The sequence below is a fragment of the Gopherus flavomarginatus genome, chromosome 9 (assembly GCF_025201925.1).
Source record: "Gopherus flavomarginatus isolate rGopFla2 chromosome 9, rGopFla2.mat.asm, whole genome shotgun sequence".
NCBI lineage: Eukaryota > Metazoa > Chordata > Testudines > Testudinidae > Gopherus > Gopherus flavomarginatus.
The window spans coordinates 62,525,666-62,538,775 of NC_066625.1; the positions used below are offsets into that span (position 1 = coordinate 62,525,666).

The 13,110-nt window shown below is 40.6% G+C and overlaps 1 protein-coding gene across 6 annotated transcripts in view; it reads left to right on the plus strand.

The window, feature by feature from the left end:
- Nucleotides 1–13,110, plus strand: part of APBA2 (amyloid beta precursor protein binding family A member 2) — a 225,932-nt gene that overhangs the window by 163,352 nt on the left and 49,470 nt on the right. For 5 of the 6 annotated variants that reach the window (XM_050967960.1, XM_050967962.1, XM_050967961.1 and 2 more), the window contains 2 exons: nt 7,666–7,811; nt 13,029–13,064. In XM_050967960.1, coding sequence (XP_050823917.1) covers nt 7,666–7,811; nt 13,029–13,064 — 182 coding nt within the window. The remainder of the gene's footprint in view (nt 1–7,665; nt 7,812–13,028; nt 13,065–13,110) is intronic. The other variant, XM_050967967.1, reaches the window with a different exon arrangement.

Sequence of the window (13,110 nt, forward strand, 5' to 3'; positions counted from 1 at the left end):
AACTTACAGACCTTAAGGACATAATTTCCAGTGAAGGTACATAACTCCTTTAAATATGAGGCTTACATAAATTTCATAATGGTTTAGATGACCATTGTGTTGCTGGCTCTCAGGAGCCCCCTCATGTGCCACCCGTTAGTGAATTATTGTGCATAGAACTGATATAGGGGTTTTCAGTAAAACTCTGTACATTCCTTGTGCCCTCTGTCAGTTGGCATCAAGAGGTTCCTGAGTCATGTTACTTCCCCTTTGCACAGATTGACTGCTGAAGGAACTTACATTTAACTCTTGGCATTTCCTGGCTAACAAGCCCTAAATTGAGGTAAATGAAACACATTCCCTGCAGGCAGAAGAATCAAGAAGGAATGCTGGACTTGGAAATAAACGCTAACAGAATTGTGCAGTGAACAAGGGGAAAGGAGAAGAGGGCAGAGAGACTGTAGAAATTAGATGCTAGAAAACTAAAATAAAACTTTATAGTGCTTCTGTATGTAGTTAAAAACAATTTTTTAGGGATATTTGTGAACATTTTTTTTTCTGTTTTAAAAGTTCACTGCTCTAGTGTTGAAAATGGGATCCATACAGCTTTTAGGATAGCACGAAATACATTTTTTAAAGTTTTAGTAAAATTTGTTTCCTCTGATTTTTTTCTTTAATAGCATAGCAAGAGAGGACAAACTGTCTATTGGGTTTTCACTGTCGTGTAGGTATGGTACAGTCACAAAAGTACATGGTACAGAAGGAGTTCATGTTGACAATCAGATTGCTCTCTGAATCCAAAGCCAAATTGCCCTGTGTTTTATTACTGCATTGTGTCTCCCATTGTGCTTGGCATAGTACTCACACATAATGAAAAGACAGTCCCTGCCATTAACCACTGAACATTTTGCTGTTTCTGCAGTGACCTCTGACAGCGGAACCACATTAGTGCACTAGCCTGCATCCAATTAACTATTTAGGGACCCATTTTCAGCAGCACTCCTTAACTGGGATAGCAGCCAGTATTTGCAGTTATATCTATTTGCATATGCAAAGTGTCTGCACATGCAGTTACCTGTCTCGTGGGTGCAAACAGACTTTTTTTGCAAGCACAATTAAGCGAGCCTGTTAAATATTGGTCTGCTATTATTAGATTTGCATTGGTAGCAGATTCCTTCTCTTGAATTCAGCTGATTTTTCATGGAACAGCTCATGCCTCCAAGTGCAGTATTGTTGTGTTTTAAGGGTTTTCTTAATGTGTTTATGTTTACTGCTAGAAGAACCTCATTCTATATGACACTTGCACCCTACTGCAAAGAAATAGTATTGCTAAATGTTACGTTGCCCAAAATAAAAACCCAGGACATCAAATGCCTTTTTAAAGAGATACTGTTTAAACTTAAAATCATATATATTTTTAAAGAAATGTTTTATCAGCAATATCATGAGGCAGCATAAAATTCAAACCTATTTTCAAAATAAATTTGACTTTCTCCAGTTTTGCAGTATATTCTTTTCCCATTCCTTGCCTTCACTATCAGTTAGGGGTATGTCTACACTGGCAAGTTTCTGTGCAACAAGTGATACCACTTTTATTAAAGCGCTGGAATTAAACCACTGTTGCGTGTCCACACTGTGCTTCTTGTGATGCTGGAGCGCATCCACGTTAGCAGCTCTTGCAACAGCAAAGAGAACAGTGCATTGTGGTAGTTATCCCACTGTGCAACTGGCCACAGGGTGCTTTGGGAAGGGTTTGGAATGCCTCCTGGGGAAGGCACAGCATTACATGATGCAGGTTTCCCAATCTCATTGTACCATGAGCATCCTACTATATTGCCAGCTGTTTTTCAATTGAAGGGGGGGCAGAGTGTGTGATAGGGAGTGTGTGTTTTTCTGGAGTAGGGGAGGAGAGAGAATGTGTTCAGGGACAGAATGTCTTGTAAGTTCAGACCGGGGCAGGAAGCAACCAGGCCTGAGGCAGGGGGAGAGGGAAACCCCGGGTATGGCTACACTTACAGTTGTACAGCGCTGGGAGTTACAGCTGTCTTTGTACAGCTGTGTAGGGAAAGTGCTGCAGTGTGGCCACACTGACAGCTACCAGCGCTGCAGTGTGGCCGCATTTGCAGCATTTGCAGCGCTGTTGGGAGTGGTGCATTGTGGGCAGCTATCCCAGCATTCAAGTGGCTGCAACGTGCTTTTCAAAAGAGGGAGGTGAGGGGGAACGTGGGGGAGAGAGTGAGAGTGGATTTTTGGATCTGTCAGCTCCCTGCCTTGCAAGTTCTAAGGACTGGAACATACACATCACCAACCTGCAATCGATTTAAAGGTTTCAAGCCCTTCCCCCACCCCTCACTTATTCACTAAATGCAAATTATATAAATAGTCCTAAATAGCCTTCAGACCACATAAGCAGCTACTCAACACGGACTTCCCCCTCTGCCGTGTGACTTCTCTCTTCAAGCAAACAGCTGTGAGCCTTCCAACACAATTCCCCTGCCTGTCTCTGCTCGGTCCAGCAAACAGGAGCTGTGTTTGTTTTTTAGATAAGCAGCTCGGGGGAGCTCGGAGTTCAGCCATTCTTCCGGTTTGTTGTGAGCAGGCATTCTGGGATACTTCCTAATACCCTGGAGGCCAATAACAGTGCTTTTGGTGGTCACACTTGATGAGCAGTGCTGCATCACCAGCGCTGCAATCGTTACACCCCAAGCAGACCAAGTGTACAGCCAGCGCTGCAGCCAGGGAGTTGCAGCGCTGGATGTGCCTTGCAGGTGTGGACAGTTACTAAGTTGCAGCGCTGTAAACCCACCACCAGCGCTGCAACTCTCCAGTGTAGCCAAGCCCCCCGACATCAGTCCCCGTCTCCCTCCCCCAACCCCAGCTCTCTGCACAGCAATCTCTCTCTCACACGCATACGCCTCTGTGTTCAACAGCACAAGCATTTCATATTAATGGTTTGCTTTATGGAACACTTCTGGAGGCCAGTTGATTGCTTTCTGTGCTGTAATGTGTTTACGCTGCCAATACAGTGCTGGACCCTCTGCACTGTAAAGCTGATGACTCTTGTCGAGGTGGTTGTTTTGCAGTGCTGCAACTGAGGAATTTCTACTCACTAAGTGGCTTGGCAGTGTTTACACCTCGGGAGTTACACCGCAGAAAGCTGCTTTATTGTGCAGTAACTTGCCAGTGTAGACAAGGCATAGGAGTTATATACTTGCGTAGTGTCAAGGACACGCTAAAGTGCCTTGCCGAATTGGGACCTTAGCCAAGTATGCATGCGAACTGTTACATTTTCAAAAGCTATAATTGATCTAGAAAAGGCCACTCAGGTTAACCAGTTTGACACCTTGCAATTTGCAGTAATGCTCCCTACATCATATGCACAGATGTATTATCTCATGGATATCTCCATTTCCTTCTTGATGGAAAACTGTTGGAAGATTTATCCACATAGCATGCTTCCCCTTACCCACTGCCCCTTTGTATAAGCTCTTGAGATATAAGATGTTAAAAATGTTGCTGAGGTTGTAATAACAATATAGTCAACCACCATCTGTTGATAGCACAGTGATCTTATAGTAGGAGATATACCTATTTCCTAGAACTGGACGGGACCTTCAAAGATCATTGAGTCCAGCCCGCTGCCTTCACTAGCAGGGCCACGTACTGATTTTTGCCCCAGATCCCTAGGTGGCCCCCTCAAGGATTGAACTCAGAACCCTGGGTTTAGCAGGCTAATGCTCAGCCCACTGAGCTATTCCTACTCCTCTTGCCAATGTCATCTACTAAAGTTTCTCTTTTGAAAAGATGAAGGAGCTTTATTAAGGTGAACCAAAATCCTTAAAATAAAACCTTATAAATAAAGCTATTTTAAGACACATGTTGCCGCCCCACTGGAGCATTAATAAAATTATTTGAGACTTTTAAAAGTAATGATTTACTTCTACAATAAATATGTTTTAAAACAAACTATCTGAAAGTCATGTTCACTGTCACTAAACTGCTGGGAACACATGAATTTATGGCTCTTTTTTCTTTTACAACAGTCAGTAATTCCTAAAGTAGGGCAGGGATTATAGCTCCATGCTCCACTTGAAGTGTTAGTGATGTCTTTAAATATAGCAGAGGAAACGCAGAACTGTAGGCTGATGTCTGTGAAGGTAAAGTGCCTTTCAAGTAGTCTCCCAGTACTTTGGAACAGAAATGGAGACAAAAATCTATTCCTGGAGAGACTTACAAAGCATGGGATATTGCCAAGGATAAACCAAACCCTGCATTTCATGAAGATCTTAGATGCCCTTGAATTCAATAGATGGCATGTGTGAAGAAAACATGGTAGGGGGCCTATATTTGTAGATAAGTGTCACTTCTTTTTCTAAAACATTTTGTTGCAAATCCTGCAGCATTATGGATTAGACTTCTGGTCATTGCTTGACTTTGCCAAGGATTGTATAGGAGAGGATTTGTAAGTACTACGGCAATATGTTTAGTTGTGTGCTGTAGAAGAGACAAAGATACATGGGATGAAAAGCTAGGCCTGAAAAGGCATTATATGCATTTCAGCGAAGAGATGCATCAGTTCTTTGTAAAGTATATATCCCTTTTGATGAAGCAGGGTAGGGGGGACCAGAACACCTTAAAGAGAAACTGTGCTGAAATCAGCTCATAAGATGGGATCACAGATCTAATATCTGTTGTCTTTGTGGAATGTTTGCTGATTCTTCTTACTCATTCAGTAGTTTAGAACTGCACCCACTATAATTGATTCTTGAGATAGTAGGTAAATGACGTGACCCGCTGTGGAACTGGTCACACAGTTTCTTTGATGAGTAGACTCCTACAGATTTGGTTGAGGTTCCTTCTAATTTTTTTTAGAGGGTACTATCAAGATATGTTCAGTTATTTAAAAAAAATTCTCCCCTCAGCACAGTGGGCTAAATTCTGCTTTGAGTCACATTGATCAAGATACAGAATAATTTAATTGAGGTTAGTGGATTAGCACTAGATTTACACAAGTTTAGTTTATAGCAAAATTTGGCCCATTGATGTAAATAATTACCCTTTGGAAGTTTGAAACTGCAGTCTTCCCTAACAATTGCTCCATTTTGTGTTCATGTTGGTTAGTTAATGTTAGGTCTCTGGAGACTGTGGGGCTGTTAGTATTGATTTTTTTCTTAAATGTACAGTGATTACCAAATTACAAAGAGTGTAATTTGTTTCTGCAGCAGGCTGACATTATAGCAGTCAGATGTTTGGTCTGTTTGGAAGTGTAAGAGGCAGCAGCATTTTCTGATAACGAAATTTAAGGATTTAATCACACTCAATTTGTGTTTGATGATTTTTTTAAAAGTAGAATTTAGGACAACGAGGAATTAGAAATATCCACTAATTAAAGTAGATGCAAGTAGCTACCTCTGTGCATTCTATCAAAGTAGCATGGTATTTATTTTTCCTGTTCAAGGGCTCGCCCATGCATGCATCAGACAAGTTCAGTTGGTTATATATGTAAGCAAGTTCACTTTACCAGAAAATTGTTGTTGGGTTTTGGTTGTTTTATTTAAATTAAATTAGCATCTCCATTCACTGTCCCTTTTTCCCCCTCACATAATTAATTTGTTTACTTGGGAGAGATGGTTTAGCAGCTTGGCATGCTGATATGGCTCATAGCAAGTTCCCGTTGTAGAGCTGTTGGAGAACACAGAGTATTTACAGTCAAGGGATTGGTGCCAAAATTGTGGAGTGACTGCCGCTTTAGTGTTGATGTAATCAAGCTGAAAATAAGACTTAACCATTGAATAAAGGAGATGAGCATAACACAAGTACAGTATAAATACCATCCTTTATTTCTCTCTCCGTCCTGTCTCCTCTCCTCTTTCCGTCCCTGGAAAATTATCCTGGCAGTTGCTAAAGCAGTTTGTAAAATGGTAGTTAATTTGAAAATCTCACTGAAGTCAGTGAGTCTATCTATTAAGCTAAAGACGTGCATATGTGCTTTGCTGGACTGGGGCTTACATTTGAGTAAAAAAAAAACTGGAGTCAAAAATGAAGAGAAAATGAGGACATTTGGAACTTATTTTTGATTAATATTAATCTGTCCACTTTTTCCTCTTCTTCAGCTGCCATCTGGCATTCCCTTCTTTCAGATGGATGGGGTGACTGATGTGCTGTGCAGCTCTACCCTTAGTGTTAATCCTTGGCAGGCTATTTGGACTTCTTTATTCCCCCAGTTATTGGTGTATACCATCTGTACGAATCTGGAAGCTGTCTGTCTGAATCAGTTCCTGATCTCAGGTCCATCATATGGCCAGAGAGCACAAAGACAACTTGTTTTCTTTTCTGTTGTGGGTAGCATTGTCCTCAGGCTTTGAAGTTCAGTAGTGGTCCTCTCTTGAAGCAAAGTACACAAATATACTCCAAATCATCTGTTTCTGACTAATATTTTTGCCCAACTTGCAGCCCTGTGAAGGGTTGCTGATGTCTTTGCTGTTTCATGGCCCAGTGAAGACAGCCTTCTCTGTGAAACACAATCTTTTCTGCTAAATGTGTGCTTTGAATATCTATTGAGCCCTTCCTACCTCTGCCAAATGATTGTATGCAGGACATGCCTGTCGGTGTGCCCACAGTGTTACTTAGTGTTTGAATTTTTTTCTTTCCTTATGTTAGGCAGTTTACTAAATTCAGTATACTCAGCATAAGAGCTTTCAGGGGGGTATTAACATAGATAATGATTGGTTAAATTAGATGTTAAGTGCTCATTTGTATCACCATCCTCCTAATTCCTTTGTGTATTTTTGCTTACAGAATTACTTTTGTAACTTTAGAGATTTATGGCAGTGCATAAGAAATGTATTATTTTAAAATGGAAACATCAATGACACACAGTCTCCTTGCAGCTTTTGTTCCTTTTTAAAGCTCTTGGGTGTATGAAATGAAGTGGTGTTTTGATTGGGGATTTTTGTGTTAACATCATCTACCACAGCAAGGAATACCTCTGTCTCAGACCTGCCAGATGTTGTACATTGGATGTGATGCTCAGACATTTGACCCCCTACATCACACCTACCTGTTTCAACCCTAGAATGTGATACACGAAGTGCTCTTGAGTTTCTTTACTTGCTGATTCACAGCATGCAGTTGTTGCCCATGGGCGTCTGTCATTAATGTGAGCTAACAAGGTTCTACTGTAGTTGGCAGAGAGTTTGGCGATCTGTGCACTTTTTTCATTCCCATTGACAACTATGGGTACCAAGAAACCCAAATAGAAGAACAGAATTTGGCCCACAGATAAGAACACTCAATGCATGTAATGTATTATGAATGTTACATTAATATCAATTGGAAGGAAGCTTGGGCATGCATTTGAGAGCAGTATTTAGTCTAGTATAGTGAAGAGCTCTGTTGTGCTTTTCCCAAGGCAGCATGCTACAATGAATTACTCTCTAATTCGAAGATCAAAACATTATGCAGATTTCTTAATACACACATTTGCTTTTTAGATGTTTTAGACATAATTTTGGGAAATAAGTATACTGTTTAATGTGTGCTGGACTTTGCAATGCTTCTTTTAATTAGACTGTTGTAATGAAAGAAATGTATTAAGGAAAGGTTGTGCAAGTAGCAATACCCTTCATTAAGTCTTTTGTCTCCCTACTCCCTTTTGGAAGGTAATAATTGTATACCTGTCTGTAGTTCCAGGACCCTGTGAACCTGAAGATCTCATTGATGGAATCATCTTTGCAGCCAATTACTTGGGTTCTACACAGCTGCTCTCAGAACGTAACCCTTCCAAAAATATAAGAATGATGCAAGCTCAAGAGGCAGTGAGCCGTGTCAAGGTAGGTGATTTTTATGGTCTGTAGAATAGACTCCTTTGATAACTGGACTCTGAACAGTCTGAAATGTCTGAAGCTTCAAACCTACTGAGAAGTGCACTCAAGCGAATACGTATCTGCTGATGTGAAAATCCTCACTGTTTCCAGGTCTAGTATTGTAGAACATACAAATCCTCTGAAGAACAAAATATAAATTATTAGAGGCTATTCCAAATTGCACAGTATAAGTGCTGAAGGTAAAATCCAGACAGTAATAAGAAAACATTCCAACTGTAAAGCATAGAAAACTGGTTTATGACTGATTTCTTCCTGTCACCTTGTTAGATCCTCTAAGAGGTTATGTAAGCAGTTGAAAGCATTTAAAAAACATGAAAATATTATTTTGTTAATGCAAGAAGGTTCATTACCAGATCTGTGTTTGTATCACTTAAAACCATGGATTTGCATGGAAATATTTTAACACACAGTGCTTTCTGTGGCCAATGAAATAAACGCATTTTAGAATATATAATCCAGATAGAAGAATTTTTTTAAGCATGCTTTGAAGAATTGATTTATTTAGATTTGTACCATTATATCCAATCTACATATAGATAAGGACATGAATCTGAAATGTGTAGATTGAAGTGTTAATCAGAAAAAAATACACATTTCTTTTAAAATAATTTAATCAGTAGAATCGGCATTTGTTTGGAGACACCCAGTTTGGGTCAAATAAACTGCTCAGCAAGACACACATCTGTATTGATTCTTGATTTGGACCTTAGAAAGCTTGGAAGGCGTTAAAGGTTGTTATTCTGCTGCTACAGATTCTTGAGCATTCCAAACCTTGGAATTCCTGCTCATGAGATTCTTGAGGAGTCACAAGCACCACATGAGCATTGACTGTGATTTAACACCAAGAAACAGTTTTGTTAATTAATTCTGCTGCTAAACTGTCAGGTGTAAGGCAGTCCTAGTAGAAGCTTTCAGCTTCATATTTTGTATGGCAGTCTGATGTATACACATGATTAATGTGGCTATATTTTTTATAGAAAACACAGAGAAGGAAAGGGAAGTGAGGACTTGGTGAGATTTGAAGTGCTACAGCAGCACAGCTGCAGCAGCCCATCAGTGTAGACACTCACTACAGACACGGGAGGGATTCTCCCATCAGCCTAACTAATCCACCTCACCGAGAGGCGGTAGTTAGGTCAATAGAAATGTTTTTTCTGTCGACCTAGCAATGTCTATACTGGGGGTTAGGTCTGCTTAACTATGTCATGGAAGGGTGTGGGTTTTTCACACCCCTGAGCATAGGTTGACTTAATTTTTGAGTGTAGACCTGGTCTGACTTACAAGAGTGGCTGGTTTTATTATTCATAAAATTGTAATCTTTTTTTTGCCTTTTGTGAATATACTTTGTAAAAACATTGGTGACATTTGAAGTGGACTTCAAGTGAAGTGCAAAGCAGCCCCAATGTAGCTGAAGTAAAAGATGTCATTATCATGTATTGTCTCCATGTGCTTGAAATAGGAGGTATAGTAACTTGGCATGTTACAAAAAGGATGCATAGAAGTCCAATGTGGATGAACTTGGAGGTACTTCAGCCTAATGTATCTGATAGATGTACACCTCTACCTCGATATATTACTGTTCTTGGGAGCCAAAAAATCTTACCGCGTTATAGGTGAAACTGTGTTATATTGAACTTTCTTTGATCCACCAGAGTGCGCAGCCCTGCCCCTCCTGGAGCACTGCTTTACCACGTTATATCCAAATTAGGGTTATATCGGGTGTTGTTATATTGAGGCAGTGGTGTACTTGAAAAACGGTGTCCCTGAGGTATCTGAAGTTTGAGGCAGAGCTGAAAGAAACACTACAGTTACAAGAAAATTATGGCATTCAAAAGTAGTGTTAATAAAGATTTAAAGATCTGCAGAAGTGAATTCTTACCTTAATTTCTCTCTAGCACATTTTTAATGGCTTGATTCACAAAATCTTTGGCAGTACATACCAAGCTTATGAACTAATCAGTTTTATCTGAGTATTTGATACTTGCAGAGAGTACAACTACTGTACCATGCAAGTACTGCCAGCAGGTCTCCAAGGTGTTTCTCAGATCGTTGTTTTTCTGTCCTAGGGCAGGACTATTTAGGCGCTGCAAACTTTGAAATAACCTCACGTCAAAATCTGCCTTTCACCAGGAGAGTCATTTTGGAGACTTCTTGTACAATGAGCAAAAAATCAGACACACGGTGCTTTTCAGCATTGCTTTTCCAAGCTTACTTTGTCTCTTGGGGCATGGAAGTGGTGGCTATCTCTGGCAGAACAACATCATTTCAGAATTAATTTACTGGAAATTCCTCTTTAATGGGTGCTTTTAGCTCACTAAATGTGGAAGTGATATGCTAAGGAGTTGCAGTTGCTTCATCATCGTGTAAATAGGTTTCCTGAAAAATATGGTGGAGAGGTTGGTTGGGAGAGGAAAAATCTGTAGAAGGGATCCCTGGTGGGAGAATTGTGAGTTCCTGTTCTGGTGTTTCCTCTGAATTCTGCCTTTTTTGGTTTGCATTCGCACAGAGAAAGAAAGGCAGTTGTGAGGGCAGTGTCAGTATCTGCCAAACCACAAGGCTGTGTGTGGGGAGGACCTGTGCCTCCTCAGGTCTCCCAGGGCCCAGACCTCTCCCCAACTTTCAAACAACAGTGCTTCAGTTCAGCTTTTTAAGGGGAGGGGAATTCCTTAGCATGGACCCGCCCTGTACCAAAGCTAATACATCTTCTTCGTGGATTCACTGAATAGTTTGTATGGTTTCTCACACCCTTCCATAAGGGCCAGGGAAATCTCTGTACACAGATGACAGTTCCCTCACCATTCTTCATAGGGTAGTGATAAGGCTTATACTTTAAGAAGACAAGGGGTCACAATAAGCGAGTATTCCTATAGGTGTCATTAACTAAGAGCCAATTTGAACACAGATAATGTTAAAGCTATTATATATGGACCTGGATAACTGCCAAGGCTACATCAAATATTCTGATTAGAGGCCAGGTCCAACTCCCATTAAAGCTGATGGGCATCTTTCCATTAACTTTACTTGGAGTTTGATTCCTCCCCTCCACCCCCTCCAAAAGAGTGCAGCATTAGAGAGGTGTGATATCACTGGTGGCAAAAGCTGTGTACTAGATTACTGAATTGGAATCCATTGGCTTTTACCAAATGGGCAGAGTACAGTAGATTCTTTGGAGGGTCTAGAAGAGAATACACACAGTGTCATACCTAAGTGTAATGTGCATTGCTGTGTCACATACACTCCTGCCCTTTGTGTTAACTATCACACTGTAGATCCTACTTCTTAACTCTTATAAGGGAATGCTAAGTTACCCTGGATATCCTTGCTCTGCAGACAGATTAAAACTACATATATTTCTTTCATATGCTTGATTCCCTACAAATATTAACACACTCTTACGGAAATTAGGTGGACCTATCATTCACATGTGCATCTATACAGTGAATATAACTGAGTGGTATTTTGCAGCTTGTTAGGGCACCGACCACACAGGTGAAATAAGTGGCCTTTTGGAGAGTGACAGAAGTGTGACTCTCCTCCAACACCTTTTGCAATCTCTCTTCTGAAGAGTTGTCCAGGCTCTACCTACAGATTGTTCTGTACTGTATCTGATCTCTTGCACGTGTTCATTTCAAAGGCATCCAATGAAACTTGATCCCGATCCAGTGCTTATTTTGTGCCAGGTTGGCAATTCATAGTCCTGGCACCTCTGGGTTTGCCGCATCATTTATGAAAGTAACAAAAACTGCTTGAGCCCCAGCACCTAATTGCTTGAGCCTCGGGACCGCTTTCATTACAGATGAAGCACTGTCCTGATCTCATAGACTCATAGACTTTAAGGTCAGAAGGGACCATTATGATCATCTAGTCTGACCTCCTGCACAACGTAGGCCACAGAATCTCACCCACCCACTCCTGTAACAAACCCCTAACCTATGTCTGAGTTATTGAAGTCCTCAAACTGTGGTTTGAAGACCTCAAGCTGCAGAGAATCCTCCAGCAAGTGACCCATGCCTCATGCTGCAGAGTAAGGCGAAAAACCTCCAGGGCCTCTGCCAATCTGCCCTGGAGGAAAATTCCTTCCCGACCCCAAATATGGCAGTCAGTTAAATCCTGAGCATGTGGGCAAGACTCACCAGCCAGCACCCAGGAAAGAATTCTCTGTAGTAACTCAGATCCCATGGCTGTCAAGCTAGCATACTTGACAAACTCTGAACTCATTCTAGAAAGGAAAAAGAAAAAATGTGTGGAAAAAAAAAGTAAGCAGAAATTCCATTAATATCAAATGAAAGCTACTGAAGGCTCCTCCTTTCTGAACGGCAAGCTAACATTAGAACAAACTCAGGCCTTAAAGAATGATCAAGTAACAGTATAACCCATGAAAGTTATGAGAGACAAAGTGTTCCTTAAATCCTTTTGTTCAGGAAACTGTATTCTTAAATTTAAGGGGAATTATCCCCCTTTCATATTTTGATGCATGAAACTCTTCATTTAGAACAGTTTGTAAGAGCTACCATATTATAAGCATAGCCTGATGTTGAAATGTTAGTACCTTGATAGTACTTTGAAGGGAGGGATAGCTCAGTAGTTTGAGCATTGGCCTGCTAAACCTAGGGTTGTGAGTTCAATCTTTGAGGGGGCCACTTAGGGGATCTGGGGCAAAAATCAATACTTGGTGCTGTGAAGACAGGGGGCTGGACTCAATGTCTCAATTTCAGAGTCTCTTCCAGCTCTATGAGATAGGTATATCTCCTTTTCTTTTTTTTTAAACTTCTGGGACTAATACGACTTTTGTATGTACAAATATATCTCTTTGAATGAATTAATATGGGATTTGGACACCCTGAAAGTGCACATGTAAGTGCCTGGTATGCAATTTTAGGCAATGGTGTATCCAGCAGGAAAAAATGTAACGAGCAGTTAACAGAAACACTCTACAGTATTTCTGTAATCAGCTGACAATGTCCATTATCCCATTAAAGTCAATATGCTTCAAACCTGTATAGCTTGTAAACTGATCTCTCCCTTTTTTTTTTTTTTTTTTTCTCCCAAATAAGAGTTTTATGAGTCTGGAATCATAATCAAAAGGTTTCCCTGACTTCACGCACTGTCTTTTCTCTTTTTTTGTGTGCATCTGTCTGCTTTCTTTTTTATGCTGCTACTCAGAGGATGCAAAAGGCGGCTAAAATCAAGAAAAAAGCGGTGTGTAAACTGTTTTTCTTGAATGCTAATGTTTGTTTACACTTTT